Source organism: Sebastes umbrosus, chromosome 3 (genome assembly GCF_015220745.1).
Source record: "Sebastes umbrosus isolate fSebUmb1 chromosome 3, fSebUmb1.pri, whole genome shotgun sequence".
NCBI classification, from domain to species: domain Eukaryota; kingdom Metazoa; phylum Chordata; class Actinopteri; order Perciformes; family Sebastidae; genus Sebastes; species Sebastes umbrosus.
This window is the reverse complement of record NC_051271.1, coordinates 24,205,828-24,224,027: the sequence shown is the minus strand read 5'-3', so window position 1 is coordinate 24,224,027 and position 18,200 is coordinate 24,205,828. Positions and strand designations below refer to the sequence as shown.

The 18,200-nt window shown below is 41.0% G+C and overlaps 1 protein-coding gene and 1 long non-coding RNA gene across 4 annotated transcripts in view; one reads left to right on the top strand and one right to left on the bottom strand.

Annotated features, from left to right (window-relative positions):
• Positions 1 to 18,200, top strand: part of cntln (centlein, centrosomal protein) — a 109,776-nt gene that overhangs the window by 13,623 nt on the left and 77,953 nt on the right. For all 3 annotated transcript variants that reach the window (XM_037763929.1, XM_037763930.1, XM_037763931.1), the window contains exons 5-9: positions 3,379 to 3,513; positions 4,420 to 4,599; positions 7,154 to 7,287; positions 9,064 to 9,226; positions 10,689 to 10,910. In XM_037763929.1, the coding sequence (XP_037619857.1) occupies positions 3,379 to 3,513; positions 4,420 to 4,599; positions 7,154 to 7,287; positions 9,064 to 9,226; positions 10,689 to 10,910 (834 nt within the window). The remainder of the gene's footprint in view (positions 1 to 3,378; positions 3,514 to 4,419; positions 4,600 to 7,153; positions 7,288 to 9,063; positions 9,227 to 10,688; positions 10,911 to 18,200) is intronic.
• LOC119484822 lies at positions 1,309 to 10,223 on the bottom strand. Its single transcript, XR_005206132.1, has 4 exons — positions 9,967 to 10,223; positions 9,785 to 9,934; positions 8,184 to 8,189; positions 1,309 to 1,319 (listed from the first exon to the last, which is right to left on the bottom strand). It is a non-coding gene; the product is annotated as an uncharacterized LOC119484822 (long non-coding RNA).

Genomic DNA, 18,200 nt, shown 5'->3' with positions numbered 1-18,200 from the left:
GTGACTTGACGTTGTGAACACAGGACACGAACAAACAGCTGATTGTCAGGTGAAAGTGAAATGTAACACAAGGGACACGAACAGCGATCTCCTGGATGAAAGCCATCCACCTCCTCTCCCTCGCGCCAGCCCTGTGTGTCCCTTTTGCTCTTTATGTCACCACAGCACTTTCTCTGACCGTTTACTGTTGCTGCAGATGGGTTTACATTGTAGTTAATGGAAAGCCCAGTGCGTCTCATCCCGCCGAGAAAGTGTGCCTTGTGCGACGTATCGGACACCGACGGCCGTGACAAAGTGCCGATATTTGGCAAAATTAAATACTTTCTTTTTTTACATTCCAGAAGGATCCACTCAAAAATGCTAGACGTCATTACATCTCAGTGAAGTTTGCTTGGTTTTAGCAAGGCTTTGGTGAACTGAATATTGTATTGATCTGCACTAATGTAACTGTCATTAGTATTAAAGTAATGGCTGGCAGGCAGATAACTTGCCACACCTAATTACATAAGTAGCCACACATTCTTAAGCTGTTTCTGACAACTTTACCATTTCCACCAGCTTGTCACATTTGAGAACCAACCTTCTGCACTAAGAGTTGTTATAATTGAGTCATTCATTCATTCATCACTCATAACCCAAATTAGTTTAGTATGTGTAAAAGTGTAAACCTATCCATGTCTAATCCGCTGATCTGATTATTTCCAAAATGGCTTTTGCAGAAAAGCCAATAAAATGTTGTCAATTAATTCTTCCATTTTCATACTTGCGTGCTTCTGTTTTTTTATGGAAAGTGTCTTGTTCTCCTCTTTAAAGTGTTGGTAATGAAAGTTACACGCTATTTGAGAATCTCATTAAGAGCACTGAGCTCTGTGCTGTGTCATTCGGCCCTCTGACAGTCATCATCTCATCCACATTCTTGAGCCATGCACACCCATAAAGTGATTAATTGGTTTTTCCTCTTTTTTAGGAGATGTGATGGTCCACTGAGTCCACACAGGATCTTACACTCCTCTTAATATCTCCACTCTCCAACTTTGATGATGTTTTTTTTTCTCCTCAAGTCTTCTCTTTTTTTGTTCCACCTCTTTCTCTATATGCTTCCCCTCGCTACTCCTTTTCCATTTTTGTAACATAATTAGCTTTCATTTTTGAACTGCACTGGGAATTTCCAAATGCTAATCTTTCTGTCCTAGACCTCTTAACTTGGCGGAACCCCCCTTTTTTCTCCTCTATCAATTGAGCACTACTGGGGTTCAAATTGTTCTTGCCTACCTCATTATCAACGTTTGAATTTATTTTCTGCTCTCCAGTATAAATCTCTATTAAAGCCCCTCTGTTCTTAGCACGGCGAGCTAGGAGTGGCGAGGAACGTTAAATCCACTATCTGGATATATCTGAGCGATTTCCCTCAACATGGCAATTAATTGCATCCCAGAGCACAGTGTTATTTGAGAGGAGGGTGTACCCACAGAAGGCTGTGGATTACCAGCCAATGCCAAACCCCAGCTGATGCGGTGTTAAGAGGCCGGCCTCCTCGTGCTAGCGCCACAAAGGCTGCCAAAAAACATAAAGTGAACATACACCAGCATCAAAAGTGGGTGGTCATTAAAATCATTGAACAATTTCTGCTGGCCTCTGGTTTGATGAACCATGCGAATCATTAAATTGTTCATCATGGTGCTTTATGAAATGTTTTTGACTCACAATAGTTGCATCTTAATACTGTTTGGTAGCTTTCTGTTTAGAGCTGTGGATTAACCAATATGTGAATTATTAATTGAATTAATCAATAACTATTAGGGGTGGGAACGATCTTAATGCGTTTTGAAACATTTTGTGATATGCCGAGTATTGCAATAAGATATATTGCGATATATTGTGATTTATTACCTTTTTTCAACTGCAAATTATGCAATTTGTCAACATCTGTTTCATCTAATAAGATACAGTTTTCACTCTGTTCATCTCAGAGTTTTCATTCACATATCTTGAGGTCAGAGGTCAAGGGACCCCTTTGAAAATGGACATGCCAGTTTTTCCTCGCCAAAATTTAGCATAATTTTGGAGCGTTATTTAGCATTCTCCCTGACAAGCTAACATGACATGGTTGGTGCCAATCAATTCCTTAGGGTTTCAGTGTCTTATATATAGTGTCTTATATTGTCTAATATTCTAAACTGAATATCTTTAGGTTTGAGATTGCTGGCTAGACGAAACAAGACATCTACCGTCATTACGTTGGGCTGTAGGAAATTGCAATGGGCATTTTTCATTGTTTTCTGATGCTTAATAGATCTAACAACTAATCAAGCAAATAATTGGTAGAATAATCAATTATGGAAATAATTGTTAGTTGCAACCCTATTTCTGTTGCAACCCTATTCAAGTAAGGTGGGCGATATGGTCAAAATCTTCTATCACTGTATAATGTAATTTTACATCATGGTGTATATCACGATACAGTAATTGTTCTGTAAATTCAATTAAGAAATGGTTTGAAATTACCATACCATACTTCATCATACTTGATTATTGTCTTCTTTTATTTGGAACTTCCGTACAACCATAAACAAATGCCTCACATGAGACAACACTTGAGTTAAAAACAAAAGATTCTCAAACAAAAGACTCAGACTTTCAAAATGGAAGCTTTAAGGTTCCTGAGAACAATAATTTCAAGTGTTAGAGATTTTAAGGTAAACAGGTGCAAGTAAATACCAGCCTAACTACAGTCAGGGCAATATAAAATCACACACATTTCTTTCTTTTCCTGCAGGATTTGCTCATCTTTCATTTCAAAAAGCTGACAAAACACTATCAAAATAAACTACAGTGTGCAAATGCCTGGTAATCATGTAACCAGAGTTCTTCCTCATCTTGTGTTGGTTGGGCTGCCTCCTCTTGCTCAACTCTCCTCCTCCATGTCTGCCCAAATCATGATACCTTGTGAGGCAACTGGATTTGCGAGATCACAAGATCACAAGATCACAAGATCACGCGAGAATGTCTTCCGTGGTGGAAACGGTATTGCCAAATCTCTACTGGTGGACACATTTCTACCACCGCACGCTATATACTGTCATATCGCCTAACCCTACATTCAGGGTTAAAACATAATCACAGATTATTTTTTTTACATTTAACAGACTTTATCTACTGATTATTCACAGATATCATTTTGGGCAATCAGGATATAATGCCTGGTAAATTTAAACGTATTACTTGTATGTTATTCAGACCTTGGTCAGGACACAATCCAGATCCTAATTTTGATTCGAGGTTTCCAAGACTTAAATCCATAATGTAACCTGGGGCACTCTTTTTCTCTCTTTCTTTCTCTTCTCTCTGTCTTTTTCTCTGTCTCGCTGTCTGCCACAGAAAGTGACAGGCCAGCAGCAGGAGATTAACAACTTGGGACAGAGGAGGACGACAGTGGACGAGGGGAGTGCCTTAATGAAGAAGGAGCTGACAGCTCTGCGTGAACAACTAGTCAATAACAGTCAGGAACTTAAGGTTGGTGGAACAAATTTTCTTAGGCAGTTTGAGCCTCAGAGTCGAAAAGTCTCTTTCCTGTGTGGCACTGAACACGACAAGTCCCCCGTGGTGATAGCCATAGGCACTTGAATCATTTAGAAGAGAAAGAGGATTGCTCAGCCCTCCTGAACACAATCTCTATGTCTTTGTGTCTTCTCCTCTGCCTCACCCTTTCTTGCTTTTAGCTTTCTTTCTTGCTACTGACAACAGAGAATACTTAACAGCTGGAAAGTGTGTGTGTGTGCGTGAGGGAGAAAGGAAAGCAGGTTGTTAACTTGCAGATAAATACTTAATGACTGCTTCAGTGGGGGAAAGTGAAAAGTGTGCATGTGATGGTGTGGCTTCTCCCTAATTATGCTTAGTTGGGACCTGGCTATGATTAATTGATAAAGGAATGGTCCTTACACAGTCTTGGTGAGGTCTCATGGCGAGAAATTGTGGGGGACAGCATCAAAGGAGACCTAGGTTGAGTCTAATGGGTCTTGCAGCAAGCACCATTCTCATTAGGAGCCTGTCATTAAAGCCGACACACTGGCCCCTGTACCTGCATGAGCCCAGCTCTTGCGGCACGGCTCGGCCCACACCAGCCAACATCTGGCCGCGTGGGCCCAGTCATACAGCACAGGTGACCTTGGCCAATCAGCGGCCCATGCAGGGGGCTCCCGCAGCAAAGCCGCTCCACTGTTTACATATTCATTTCAGCCTCAACCCCATGGGTTGCTTCTCTTTTTGTACTTCTCACATCTTTCTTTTTTCATTTTTTCTCAGTTTGAATCGTTACCTTTTTCCATTTCTCTCCTTTCCGTCGTCGTTGTTTATTTGGCCCTCGTGACCCCCCACTCTCCTCCTTACACACACACACACACACACACCTCTCTTATCCAGGAAATGAAGACGGAGTGTAGGAGGAGAGAGGAGGAGGAGCGGCAGGTGGTGCAGGCTCTAAAGGAGGAGAATAAGGGATTAACCTCCCGCTGGGCCGCCCTGCGAGCTGACCTGGAGGAGAAAGAGAGGCAGGCCAACAGCCAACAAGACCGGAGGGATGCTGCCCGGGACAGAGTCAAGGTATGAACACGGGGACAAGTCCATTCAGACACACACATACACACAAAGTTGTACAGGAAGGGTCCCGTCCTCTAGCTTTCCCTTTCTTCTGCATACCTTGAACTCTGTGATCCCTCATACCCTTTCTTCCTCAGCATGTGAATATAAAAATATCTCTGTTGTAAAGCATACAATTTAAATATGCAGGGACTATATTCAAAGAAAGGAAAAATTACGATTGAATATGGGGGAGACATAGCTACCTTGGTTGGGGTAAAAAATTAAATCAGCTCACCACAACTGAAAGGAACTTTTTGAAGTCATTTGCTTGTGTGGGTGCAAGAGTTTGTAGTTGTGAGTCATTAATTTACCCCAAATGCAAGCACGTAATTTTCAGAATTTATGTCCATTGCTCCAGTCATTGGTATCAATCAATACTTCCCATCTCTGTTGACACGAGAAATACAGTGATTAGACAGTGTTGCTTTTTAAACATTCAACCAATCAAATCACAATCAAAGTCCTGAGGAGTTTTCATTTCAGCTGCCTTTTGCCATCCCCTTACAGAAATCAGCTGCCTGCCAATACTAGAGTCTCAGGACGTAGCAGCAGCAGAAGAGCTTCACATTCTCCCCCTTTCCTTACAGACTAATCGTTATGATGAACATATTGCTACGCTAGTCAAACAGGAAGTCTTGAATAAGTCAGGGCTGCAGAGTAATTACACTTGGACAGGATGGAGCCCAGCAACTAGTCTATGCACATCCATCACAGCCTAAGACACTCCACCTGTTCCTCATTTTTTGTATCATACATTGATTTGAGAGATGGAGATGGAGAACATGGGGTGTGCGGTGGATACATCATGCCAATTTGTTTTACATAGCAAAGATTTGTCCAGGAATTTACAATTTAATCCAGAGCATGTACACCTACAGGAAGTGGGCCCAGTTAAAGAAACATCATGGGATAGCCATAAAGCTAATACAAATTTACTGATCCTCCTTATTATGTTCACTTATTTAAACACTTAAAGCTGCAGTTGGTAACATTGAGCAAATATGATAAAAAGTTAATGGGTAATATGTGGCAAATGTGGCAAAAATCATGTCCCTCTGTGTCCTCCTAGTGCTCCTAATGGCATTTGCAAGACTTCACCGCGCCGGAAGGAAAACAACCAATCAAGCAGTCTCTAACGCAGCTGTCAATCACTGCTCATGAACTCCGATCAAACGGTCAAGCTAGGCAGCGCTGATCAAATATCAATCAAGATTATGTTTCTGTAATGCCTATTTCTCGCCTCAAATGTTTTCAGAAACATCTTGTAGTTTACTGTTTAGCTGTAAAATGAGAAAGTTTGCGACCCAGCAGCCATGTTGAAGAGCCAAACCCAAGCACCGGCCAGAGCAAACATTCTCATTTTACAGCTAAACAGTACACTAAAATATGTTTCTGAAAACATTTGAGGTGAGAAATAGGCGTTACAGTAACAGAATATTGATTCATATTTGATCAGCGCTGCCTAGTTTGACAGATTGATCGGAGTTCACGAGTTTCCCGAGCAGTGATTGACAGCTGCTCTAGAGACTGCTCGGCTCTGATTGGTTGTTTTCTTATGCGCACGTTGAAATCTTGCAAATGCTATTAGGAGCACTAGGGGGACACAGAGGAATATGATATTTTTCACAGATTATCTGTCTCATGCACTACTGTCAGGATATAGTGACAGTTTTATTAAAATAACTTTTTATCATATTTACTCAAAGTTACTGACTGCAGCTTTAAGAAAGAACCTACTTGACAATAACACATTCTCCTGCAGCGAACCAGACTCTGCTGTAAGATGTTTTTCTTATTTTGTCCTCCCATGTATAGACACCAAACAAACATGACTGCTTTTTTTGCAGTCATACACACAAGTATTATGGCATCTTTTCATGTCCTTTCTTGTAATTGCCGAAGACTAATTAATTTTGCATATGGTTAATTCTGGCCCCGTGAAATGCTTTTTAATTACATTTAATCTGTCAAGGTTTGGGGACCTTTGATGCCGTGCACCCCGCCCTGCTCTAATGGTTTCTTCTTATTAAGAAAAAGCTGTCACTAACACCTTGTCTACACCTGCTGCACAGCAAAAGCAGCAGTTGTAGTCCTACGTCCGTGTCTCCAGTCCACTGGATCTGTTCAGACACAGAGTGTTTTGACAGTGCTTACAGTCCAATGCGCAATCAGTATAGTTACATGTGTAAATTGGAAGTAAATAGATATGGAGCCTAAAAGATGCTTTAGGTTGCATTTCAAGCTTAAATTGTGACAGAAATGTGAGCTGCTACACAGCTAGTGTAGACAGCTGCAGAGTATCTGTTCCATCAGATGGACAACAGCAGTGTGGACAGTATCAGATAAGGGTTGTTGATATCCAACATTTACACTTTGTCACATTGTGAAATGAAACCTTTCTGATTCCAGTGCAGCGTGAGCAGAAACCTCACTAGTCTGTCTTCAATCACTGCAAACACGTAGGGCTCTATGTTACCTGAAATAGAAATAAACTGTTGTTACTCTTCTCCACCAGGAGTTGGAGGAGGAGCTACACCATGCTTGGCAGGAGTTGTCCAGGTTGCAGAGCCACAGTAGCAGTCTATCAGCTCAGCTTTCTTCCACAGAGAGGGAGGTGGCAGCAAAAGAGGGGCAACTCAATCAACTTCGGTGAGCCCTTCCAACCTGGTGTCTGTTTTCTTGTAACAACCACACCTGAATTGGTTGTATTTATGGGTAATTTCATTAGTTGAAGGAGGTATACATCTGTCCTGTGCGGACATATGCGTATACATTACTTCACATGGTATATTGCTCTCTACGCTGGGAGGCTTCGGGGTGACACAGATTCCTTCCACTCTGGCTCACCTAAAGCCACTTGATAAGCCCTGCATAGTGGATGTGCTTTAAAAAAAGGAGAAAAGGGAAACAGGGCAGGCTTTGGCTAAGCTTTAGTCGATATGATAAAAACTGTGAGAACCGTAGGAGCCTTAGTGGTAATCTCAACCTTTTTTAACTACTTTTCTGTTTTAATGCCAGAGGCACTCTGACATGTCAGTCACATCAGGACTAGAGACCGTTCTTTAGGTTTCAGCTAGACGAATATAGATATCTTCATGCGTTATTGGAGCACTTTCCGGTAATTCCATGGGACACAAAACAAATTTCAGAAATAAACTTTAATGCTGATATTGCTATGTTGAGGGAAATGTGTAGGCATTGTTGACTAAAGAAAGATTTAATAAACTAGTCATTGTCCTGGGTTCACCCTAATATTGCAAATATGATTATTTGTATAAGTGAATTACATCTATATCACATTTGACAATTTTTAACACATTTTCACACCTTTGATTTAATAATAAAATCTAAAGGTCTTCACACACTGGGGGCGTTTTTCATGCGATTAATTATTCACACGTCAATATATTTTTTAGGGCTGTCAAAGTTACCGCGATAATAATATATTAATGCAAATTTATTTTAATATCATTGATTTCTTTAACGCAACTTGCGATTTTTAGGTTGTAACAAGGTCAGCTGTCACAAAGGAGGTTAAATAACACTCAAAACTTACGCAAAATTTTGGCGAGGAAAAACTGGCATGGCCATTTTCAAAGGGGTCCCTTGACCTCTGACCTCAAGATATGTGAATGAAAATGGATTCTATGGGTACCCACGAGTCTCCCCTTTACAGACATGCCCACTTTATGATAATCATATGCAGTTTGGGGCAAGTCATAGTCAAGTCAGCACACTGACACACTGACAGCTGCAGTTTGCCATGTTAAGATTTGAGCTTTTTTTTCTTCTAAATGCAGTACCTGTGAGGGTTTCTGGACAATATTTGTCATTGTTATGTGTTGTTAATTGATTTCCAATAATAAATATATACGTAGATTTGCATAAAGCAAACACAGTTGCCCACTCCCATGTTGATAAGAGTATTAAATACTTGGCAAATCTCCCTTTAAGGTACATTTTGAACAGATAAAATAATGTGCGATTAATTTGCAATTAATCATGATTAACTATGGATAATAATGCGATTAATCGTGATTAAATATTTTAATCGATTGACAGCCCTAAAAATGTTTTGAACTATTGTTTTTGTCATGAATACTTTTACACAGAACGTGAATAGGCGAGTATTTCAAATTTTCATGTTGTTTATTCGTCATGTCCCCGGTGTGTAAAGGCCTTAAGAAAAGCAATAATATTTTCAGTAGTCTTACCTTTTCACACCTTTTTGATAGGAGTTCTCTTTGTTTTTATGTCTTAAACCTGGACATATAATTTCAGAGTATTAATGAAGAAATGAATGGCAGTAAATGCTCTATGGTGTGTTGATAAACAATGTTTTTACTTTAACATCACAGTGCATGTACAGTATGAATTTGTATAACATGTTGCTTGTGTGTGTGTGCGTGTGTGTTGTGTGCATAGTTGTGAGTTTGCAGAGGTGCAGACCCTGTACAGACAGAGTACAGAGCATGCAGCAGAGCAGAGCAATCTGATGAAGCAACTGGAAGGACTCAACCTGGACACTCAGAGAGTCCTGAGGAACCAGGAAGAGGCACATACTGCTGACACCACCTCCTATCAGAGGGTACACAAATGCACACACACACACTTGCCAAACCTCAAACTCATAATTATTATAACCACTTTGTTGCACTCCACTCCGGCCTCACCCGCTGTGGTGATTTATTTCCAAGCTAGCTGTAACCTACAATTATTTGACTAGTGCCAGAAAAGAACCGTATCCTGTTACTGTGAATGGGTTCTCAACCTACCACCCCTCCGTCTGATGACTGTACCACTGTGCCATACACAGCACTACACTGGGACGGGGGATAGGGAGACATTTGGGGCAATTATGAGTCATAAAACATGAATTTTAAGGAGCATTTTTAGTCTCACTTCATATTATCATCTTCTTTTTGCCGTCTTTTTATCCTTCCATTTTCCTTTTTGTTCTTAGCATATATATTTCCTATTACTATGGAAATAAGTAGGGCTGTCCTTGACCAAAGAAATTCTTATTCGACTAAGGGGCCATTCACATGTAGCGTCTAAAAACGTGTGGAAATCGCACCGCTTTCATCCTTTTATCCAAGGTACTTGGGAGGTTGCGCTCCTGTCGCGCCTGCTGTTACTAAGCAACCAAAACCTGTGCGCTATGACGACGATGATGATAAAGTTGCGGTAATTTTGCAGTAAGCCTCACTGACAAAACTAAACTCAGTCAAAACAAAAATAAATGGATTTCCAGCACCGTAAATCCCTCACAGTAGCTTTACTGCTTGATTTCTCTCTTTGGCTGACCTTTAAACCGGATGTTGTGACGTTCTTGGACGGAAAGGGTGAAGTAAGTAAAATAGTTTGTGGGACAAATCATAAAGCTCTGGCTTTGCACTAAAATGATTAACTTCTCCTCCATATTTATCGTAGACTGATATTTACGGAAGAAGATATCTGCCAGCTCTGATTGGTTGTTCCTCGTCACATGACATGCTGTGCGTGCTGCAGCGTTCCAAAAGTTTAACTATTTTCATCTCAGGGCGCAGCCGTTGCGTCCTGAAAAATAGGTGCTTGGGAACGCTTGTGCATCGCGACGGCATAAAACGTGGCATGTGAACAGCCCCAACACTCATACGATTTTGTGGACTTGTCGATTAATTGATTTAATTAACAGATCTGTAAATCTGAGTTTCTCCACGAAGAATCACATAAAAGCACCACTTTAAATCTTGTTTGTCTGAGATGCGGTCATAAGCTTCTTGAAAATAAATCATTCAGCATGAAAAAAGCATAAAAACTAAATGATTAAATGACTAAAGAAATCTTTGTCGACTAAGACTAAGACAACCGATTAGTCGACTAATCAACTAAGAGGTAGCAGCCCTAGAAATAAGAAAACATCCCCATATGAAAACAATATGTCAGTCTTCATGTCACCCAATCTCATGAGTGACGTCCCATCTCTGTTTGACGTGACCCGTTCCCTCTTCACCTCCCCTCCTGCCCTGCTTTTCCAACCCCTTTGTCCTATTTGTGTTTGTTGACAGCTGTACACGGAGTTGAGTCAGTGCTACCAGACCCTCGTGTCTAGTGAGGCCAACCTCCGTCAGAGTCACCAGAAGCTCAGCGATCTGCTGGTTCAGAAAGATCAACACATCCTGCAACTCCAGGCCCAGCTACAACAACAACAACAACAGCAGCAGCAGCAGGAACAGATGCAACTGCAACAGCAACAACACTCCTCACCGAACAGACAAACCAACTTTAAGGTAAGCATCTCCAGGCTAAAGAGTGGTTTTCTATGATGCTACTTTATGTTGTTGAACTGTATATATACTGTATACAGACATTATGCATTTATGTGGGTAAGTACAACAAAATATGTATGCTTATGATCCCCTGCATAATGTGTCTATGTTTTTTCTTACATGTAAAACACATTATACTGTATTATGATACTCCAATCACCTGTCTGTAGCTAGTGTCTAATTGTCCTAAGGTACAGAGACAGCAGTGTGTAGGTGGATTAGAAAAGCACAGTAATGACTGACAAGCCCCACCATGGCCTGTGGCGGTGGTCTTTAACTGAGAATCACTCTCTTAATATCACTCTAGTTCACCCTTGATCCATCCATCTCTCTCTTAGCACCAGCGTCTTTCATGTCAGCTATCTGATCTTCTCCAGCTCTCTGTCCTAGACAGACACACACACACACACACACACACACACACACACTCTCTCTGACTTACTTACTTATCTATCTTCTTTCTATCCTCCCACCCAAGTACCTGGATGTCCTTTTAACACACTCCCCGTCAGATAGCAAAGATAGATAAGAGGTGGAGAGAGGTGATTTAATTGGAGCCCAGTTATGTTTTTGAAGGTGATGTTGGAGTTACAGTTCTACATCTGTCAGTCAGCAGGGGTTTGGCTCTAGTTCACTACCTTTGAACTGTCACCCCCCAAGGCAATAGAGGCTCTAGTATAAACTAAGTTAATGCTGCAGCCACACTTTAAGTGGGCTTTAACAACTCCTAATGATATGGTGATAGGTGTTTCTTGGACCACACAGTGTCAAAGACTGGAATAGTAACAGGTATCTTGTACTCTTCAGCCACACAACCTCGTTCCATCAACATTGTAGGGCACTGCACTCGTTGTTATAATGAGCCTCTCTATCTGTTCCGCAGTATGACGTTCACTTCAGTATAAACTACATCTTATCGCAGATGAAACAACTCTGTAGCTGACGCCGCGGAAGATAATATTTTTGCAGCAGTTGAGTAATTTCTCTGCCTCCACAGACGGTAATTGTTTAATTTGATTGGTTGATATTTTCTGACAGTGCTGCCCCCAGACTGGAAGTTAAAAGATATCAGCTCAAATGTTAAGTGAGTTACAATCGCCCTGTCTCACTTAACCCTGTTAATTTAACCAGTGGTGAAATATAAATGGATCATTTAGTCAGTAATTAAATACAGTACTGCAGTGTTCCCCCAGTAATTAATACTACATTTAGAGAAGATGCAGTTAGAGCTGTGTGTGTGTGCGTGTGTGTGTGTGTGTAGTGTGTTTACGCATGCATGTATGAACGGTATGTATGTGAGTGTATATATATGTGTTTATTTTATCACACTGAACATGCACTGCACCCCATGTCTCTTCCTCACCCAGGTCAGAATGAAAAACACTCATCACACATTTACATCCAGGTGTAATTACAAAAATACCGTGTGTATAATAACCTATGCCAAGAATTAATATGAACTTTTGTTTACTGAACTCATGTAGCTGCTGTCTGGCTGATTTGTTTCTTTAACTTTCTTACCCACTGACATCAAAGTGAACAGATCAGGTATCCCAAGGTATAGCACTCAGTCAGGAGGGCTTTCTGTTTCCCACTCTGTAATTTCACTGACAGGTTGCGCGTATGTGTGTCTGCGTAGGCGCGTGTTTGACTAAAGGTGTGTGTATCCGAGCACATAATCGCGAATTCTGTAACAACTTCCTCCCGAACACCTGTTAAATTCTAATGCTCGGGTTGTTAAGGCAGATTTGATTTTAATTTTAAATGTTTTGGTGGAAGTTACCATTGGAGGTGATCAAAGTGCTGATCGCAACGGGAGCACAGGGGGGAGATGCAGCGCTCATTTGAATATGGACCAGAGCGACGGCTTTGAACACCCCTCCCGCGGTGTTTTTTTTTTGGGGGGTGGTGGGGAGCGGGAGCGGGAATAAAGGAGGAGGGTGGGTGAGAGGAATAACACCCATTGTGTGTTATACTTCCATGCTGTGCACCGAGATTGACTGTCTGTTCTCGTCTGTCTTATGTCAAGTTAACTCTTTGCAGGAAGCTTAACAAGACTTTACAAAGGCTTAAACATGAACAATGTCCAGAGTAACCAAACAGCTCTGCTTGCTGTCAGTTAATGTGAGTCATGCTATGTTTTTTGGATACTGTTTCCTCCTATATATGTTAACCTACAGGGTCAGCACTCCAGGTTAAATACTGATTGTTTCTTTTCTTTTTTTAACACGGTAATGTTTCAGCTCCACATAGAAAAAATATTCTTGTACCTAGATCTTAAAGGGTAACTTAGATATTTTTCAACCTGGACCCTATTTTCTCATGTTTTTGTGTCTAAGTGACAGAAAGATTTTTCTGAAATTGGTCCAACAGCATAATGTTGTGACCGGCAGCTGCGTAAAAACTACGAGGGCAAGTGAGCAACACCAATGTAACGTTATGCTCACTGAAAGTGCTTGTTTTTTGCCACTGACAGGCTCAGATTGTTATTATAAGTGTCTGACTTCATCATGGAAAGGACCCTAGAGAGAAATAAAACCTTTTTCTTTTCCTTTCGCTTGATCTAGTCTGTTATTGTACTGCTGAAGGAGAAGTCTCACTGTGGAATTTGAATATCCGTATACTCTGGCTCAAATAAATATGGGCGGCCATCGAATTCAAATACCTCATCCACATTGTCGAAATCATCTAAATATTGAGCCATGACATCGAAAATCTTTTAGATATCACTAAGCTACGTGTTACAAACTCTGCCCGGCTGGCACTCGCGTTTCACATGTCAACTTGCGAGATTTCAGAATGAAATCTCTTCTTGAGCGAGACTCTTTCCATAATGTCAGACGCTTATAATAACAATCAGAGCGTGTCATTGAAAAAACAAGCACTTTTAGTGGACGTAAATGGTGGTGCCAGCTTGCCCAGATAGGATTACATTGCAGCCAGCAAAGCAGCAGCCGTCGACAGCGCTCTGCCTCAATACTGGACCAATTACAGAAATTGTTGTCGCTATTAGTCATTTATAAAAAAAAAACATGGGAAAGTAGGATCTAGGTTGAGACATAGCAAAGTTACCCTTTAACTAAAGGTCATTTTTATGGTCAATCTGTTGATTGTTTTTACAATTTGTCATTTAGTGTAAAAAAAAAAAAAAATGGCCATCACAGTTTGCCAGAGCAAAGATATTCAGTTTGAAGTAATTTAAAACAAAGAAAAGAAGCAAATCGTCATATTGGAAAGACTTGAACCAGTTTGGTGTTTTAACTTCATAAAAAACTTAAACAATTAATAATCAAAACGGTTGTTGGTCAGTCAACAAATCGACCCATTGTTTCAGCACTACTTGCATTGTATTTTCAGAAGTGTTCAGATTTTTGTGTTTGTGTTTGTGTGTGTGCGTGTGCATGCGTGTGCGTGCGTGTGTGTACTGAAAACAGTGCGATATCTCCATAATGTCAGACTGGAAATGGCCTCATGCCCCGATCTTCTAGCTGTAGGGCCTGGCCGATCATCAGGCACCTGGGTGACCCCCATGCACAATGAGATGCAGTCTCAATAAACTGCCAGGTTGGGGAGGTTTGGGTTGCCAGGTTGGGTGGTCACCATCACAATCTAGAGGCAGGGAAGCAAGTCCTCATTAGTGGACACATTTAAAATGTTTATAGTGGTCTAGTGTTTGGCTATTGTCAGAGCTGTGCGGTGATTAAAGACCAACATTAGAACCCGTAGCAGACCTCAGGCTTTCTGGAACCTGCACCACAGTAAATGAGTGGTAAGTTGTTAATTGTGTGGGCAGTCATTCAAGGCACTGGTTATTCTCTCATCAGCATTGGAAAGAGAAAATTAGGCATGTTCATTCACTCCAGAAAAGTTTCATATGAATATAAGTGTGTCTTTTAAATGTTTACTGAAACTTTTTTCATGTACAATAGACCTTTTTCACAGAGAACATTTTGACATATCACAGTAGGAAAAGCACAGGTGTAGAAAATAAAATGAATGATGGCTGAATTCCATTTAGCTGCTTTAGTTTAAGGGTCCTGGTTTTATGCACGCGGGCTCTTTTCACACTATTAAATACACTAATTATCGTAGATATGACCTCTCATTATGGCCGAGAGACCCCATTTCCTACGGCTTTCTGTAAAGAATAGAGGAATTGTGCACCTGCACCTACATTCACATTTTTCCTCTTACGTTTTAGCACGTTGTGTGTAACATTTTAACACACAAGTAACTCATATGGGTTTTATAGACTGAAAGCACAGAAACAACATCTGTCAAGGTGACCAGGCTTTTTTTTTTCTTCTTGTTTTTTAATAAATTGAAAGAAGCCAACATGGTGCATGATGTTTTTTTCTTAACATCTCCTTCTGGCTTGTTATTTACGTTGGCCAATCTAAATGCTTTTAGATGTATAATTAAAGTGCTAGTTACACACACATGTGCTCATAAATACACCCACCATTTTGCCGGGTCACATTTGGCTTAGGTGAAGCGTTTCTTTTGATCATCATCATCATTAATAGCAACCATGGAGTGAAAAGCGATGAAACCAGAATGCTGCAAAGATACCATATAATTCAACCAAGAGCTCAACAAACAGAAAGGAGTCAGCCAGAAGGTTTTTTTTAATGTAAGCTTATGTATACAGTACAGTAGGGCTGCAACTAATGATTATTTTCATTGTCGATTAATCTGTTGATCATTTTCTCGATTAATCGATTAGTTGTTCGGTCTATAAAATGACAGAAAATGGTGAAAAAAATTACGATCAGTGTTTCCCAAAGCCCAAGATGACGTCCTCAAATGTCTTGTTTCTTACACAACTCAACGATATTCAGTTTACTGTCATAGAGGAGTAAAGAAACCAGAAAATATTCACATTAAAGAAGCTGGAATCAGAGAATTTAGACCTTTTTTTCCTTTAAATTTCTGTTAACCAATTAATTCATTATCATAATAGTTGGCGATTAATTGATTAGTCAATTAATCGTTGCAGCTCTAAAGTACAGTACAGAGCAGTATAAGGATAAAGGGTACATTTAGTCTTCTCTGCGATGGGAAGCTTATAGAAGTCAGATATTTTTGAATTGTCTTTCACAAGGGTCTTGTTTTGACTCTGGCTGCTCTTCAGTTTTTTCCCCATCTGGAACGGCACTCCTTTAGCTTAACTGTCAGGACCTCCCTAGGAGTATGTTAAAAATTTAGTGCAACCTGCTGCTTGTATTTACATATGCCTTTTCTCTTCAGACACATCAGTCATCCTCTCCATATTAAAACACTGCGTAAAGGTTATAAATTCAAATAATGCTTAAGAATTATAGTCTGATAAATGTTTCATGACTTGCTATTTTTTTCGTCAACCACTCGTCTATGTATGCTGAGTGTGTTATCAGTTTTATCAGTGTTGTCAACATGAGTTTGTGTATGAGCGTGTGTGTTTGGAGCTGGGCCATGTCCAGGGCCAGAGACATACTAATGACATGGACTCCAGTGGTGTGTTTTACCAGCTCAACTGCTCTCATTAGACGAGAACCTCTGTGTAGCACAGCTCGCCTCATTAATGAAGCACAGCCATGTGCCGCTGCAGATACATGCACTCGCTCGTTCAGGCACATACACTCGGGTCAAACCGGCTGTGTGGGAGGACTCACGGCTGTGTACATACACACAACAACATACAAACACACACACCTTACATCCTACTCACTGTGTGCTGTCCTTCTATAAAGTCCCTCCTCACTGCACTACCACGCTCATACATATATGCACACACACATTCTTTGAAGAATCACCATCTTGAATACAAAGTACACCTGGCCTGATGGGGGGGGGGGGGGGGGCACGCACCTTCTAGCCCTCACTTCTGAAGCCTAGCCAATCACTTTCACAAATGCTGTCGCTCCACAGATGTGTGTATTTGTGTATGTATGTAGTCGTGTGTGTGTGTGTGTTTGTGTCTGTGTGTGTGGCGGGGGCCCCTCCTGATTATAGCTGCTCCATAATTAACAGTGATCAGATTTGTTTTGTGGCATAAATGGTGCATGTGTAGAACATTAGGCCTGGCAAGTCTCATTTCACATTCAGCTCAAGGGCTCGGCAGCAGACGGGTCACGAGCTTCAGGGAGCACAATCACAAGCCTCCCTCCATATGGTCCTGCCTGCCGCATCCTCAGCAGCGAGGGCCGCGAGTGCCAGACAAGTTCCCCCAAGAACCTAATCGTGTTCAGTAATTACCAAGACCGGCTTTTCTCTTTTTTTTCACTCCCTCCCTCCCTCCCTCCCTCCCTCAGCCTCCCCACAATCTCTTGCTCTTTTTTTTCCACTGCACCTGCATGCTCTCTTCTTCTCTTTCAATCTCATGCTCTCTCCCTGTTCATTGCTTTCACTAAGCTGCTTGTAATATGTTTATTCTTTCCCTTTTGCTCCTTTACTGTCTCACAGTTTCCCAGTTTTTTTCTGGATGAAAACCAGGATGGGGATGAGAGAGATTTTTGAGAGGAAAAAAAACTCAGACACTCCCGCATCAGTTAATTTCTAAATTGCTTTATGTGGCTGATGCCGAAAAACCCAGTCCGTCCTCCTGACTGCCTGGAAATTATAAATAATTGTAACAGATGCGCCAATATGGCCGGCCTCCAATAAACGAGGCCCCAGATAATTTGACCAACCCCCTTTGACAGGCCAATTTAATAAAACATGAACAAAATCTTCCTCACTAATAATTTATCATCCCCTCTCCTCCCCTTTGGTTAAAGTTGATTACCCTGGCAGTTAACAAGGTCACGCCCAGATGCCAGCTTTCTGATAATGCAATCAGGACTCGTTGGAAAAAAGGTGATGACATCCTGTGCGGTTTTCTGCGTTACCTGTCCTCTCAGTAACACACAGTTGTGAATGCCTCTGTTTGTCGAAAGGCTTTAATTTGATGCCTTCAATAGACGTGTTGTTGATAGCAGCAGGTGAGGCTGTTTTTTAGTGTTTCACACTTTTTTATTTAGGACTTAAGAAAAGAAAGGTGATAATTTATGCAGTAAGGTGATGGAGTCAAGAGGTTATGTGAGTGAGTGTTAACTTCAAGAAAGGACTCAGGTATCAACTAAGCTTATACAAAGTGTATACATGTGTCTGTATCCTGTCCCTTAAAACCATCAGCAAAAGTGTGAAGATAGTACGACAGAGTATTAGGGCCACATTGAGGGAAAAAAAACCCTGAAATTTCGAGTATAAAGTCATAATATTACAAGAAAG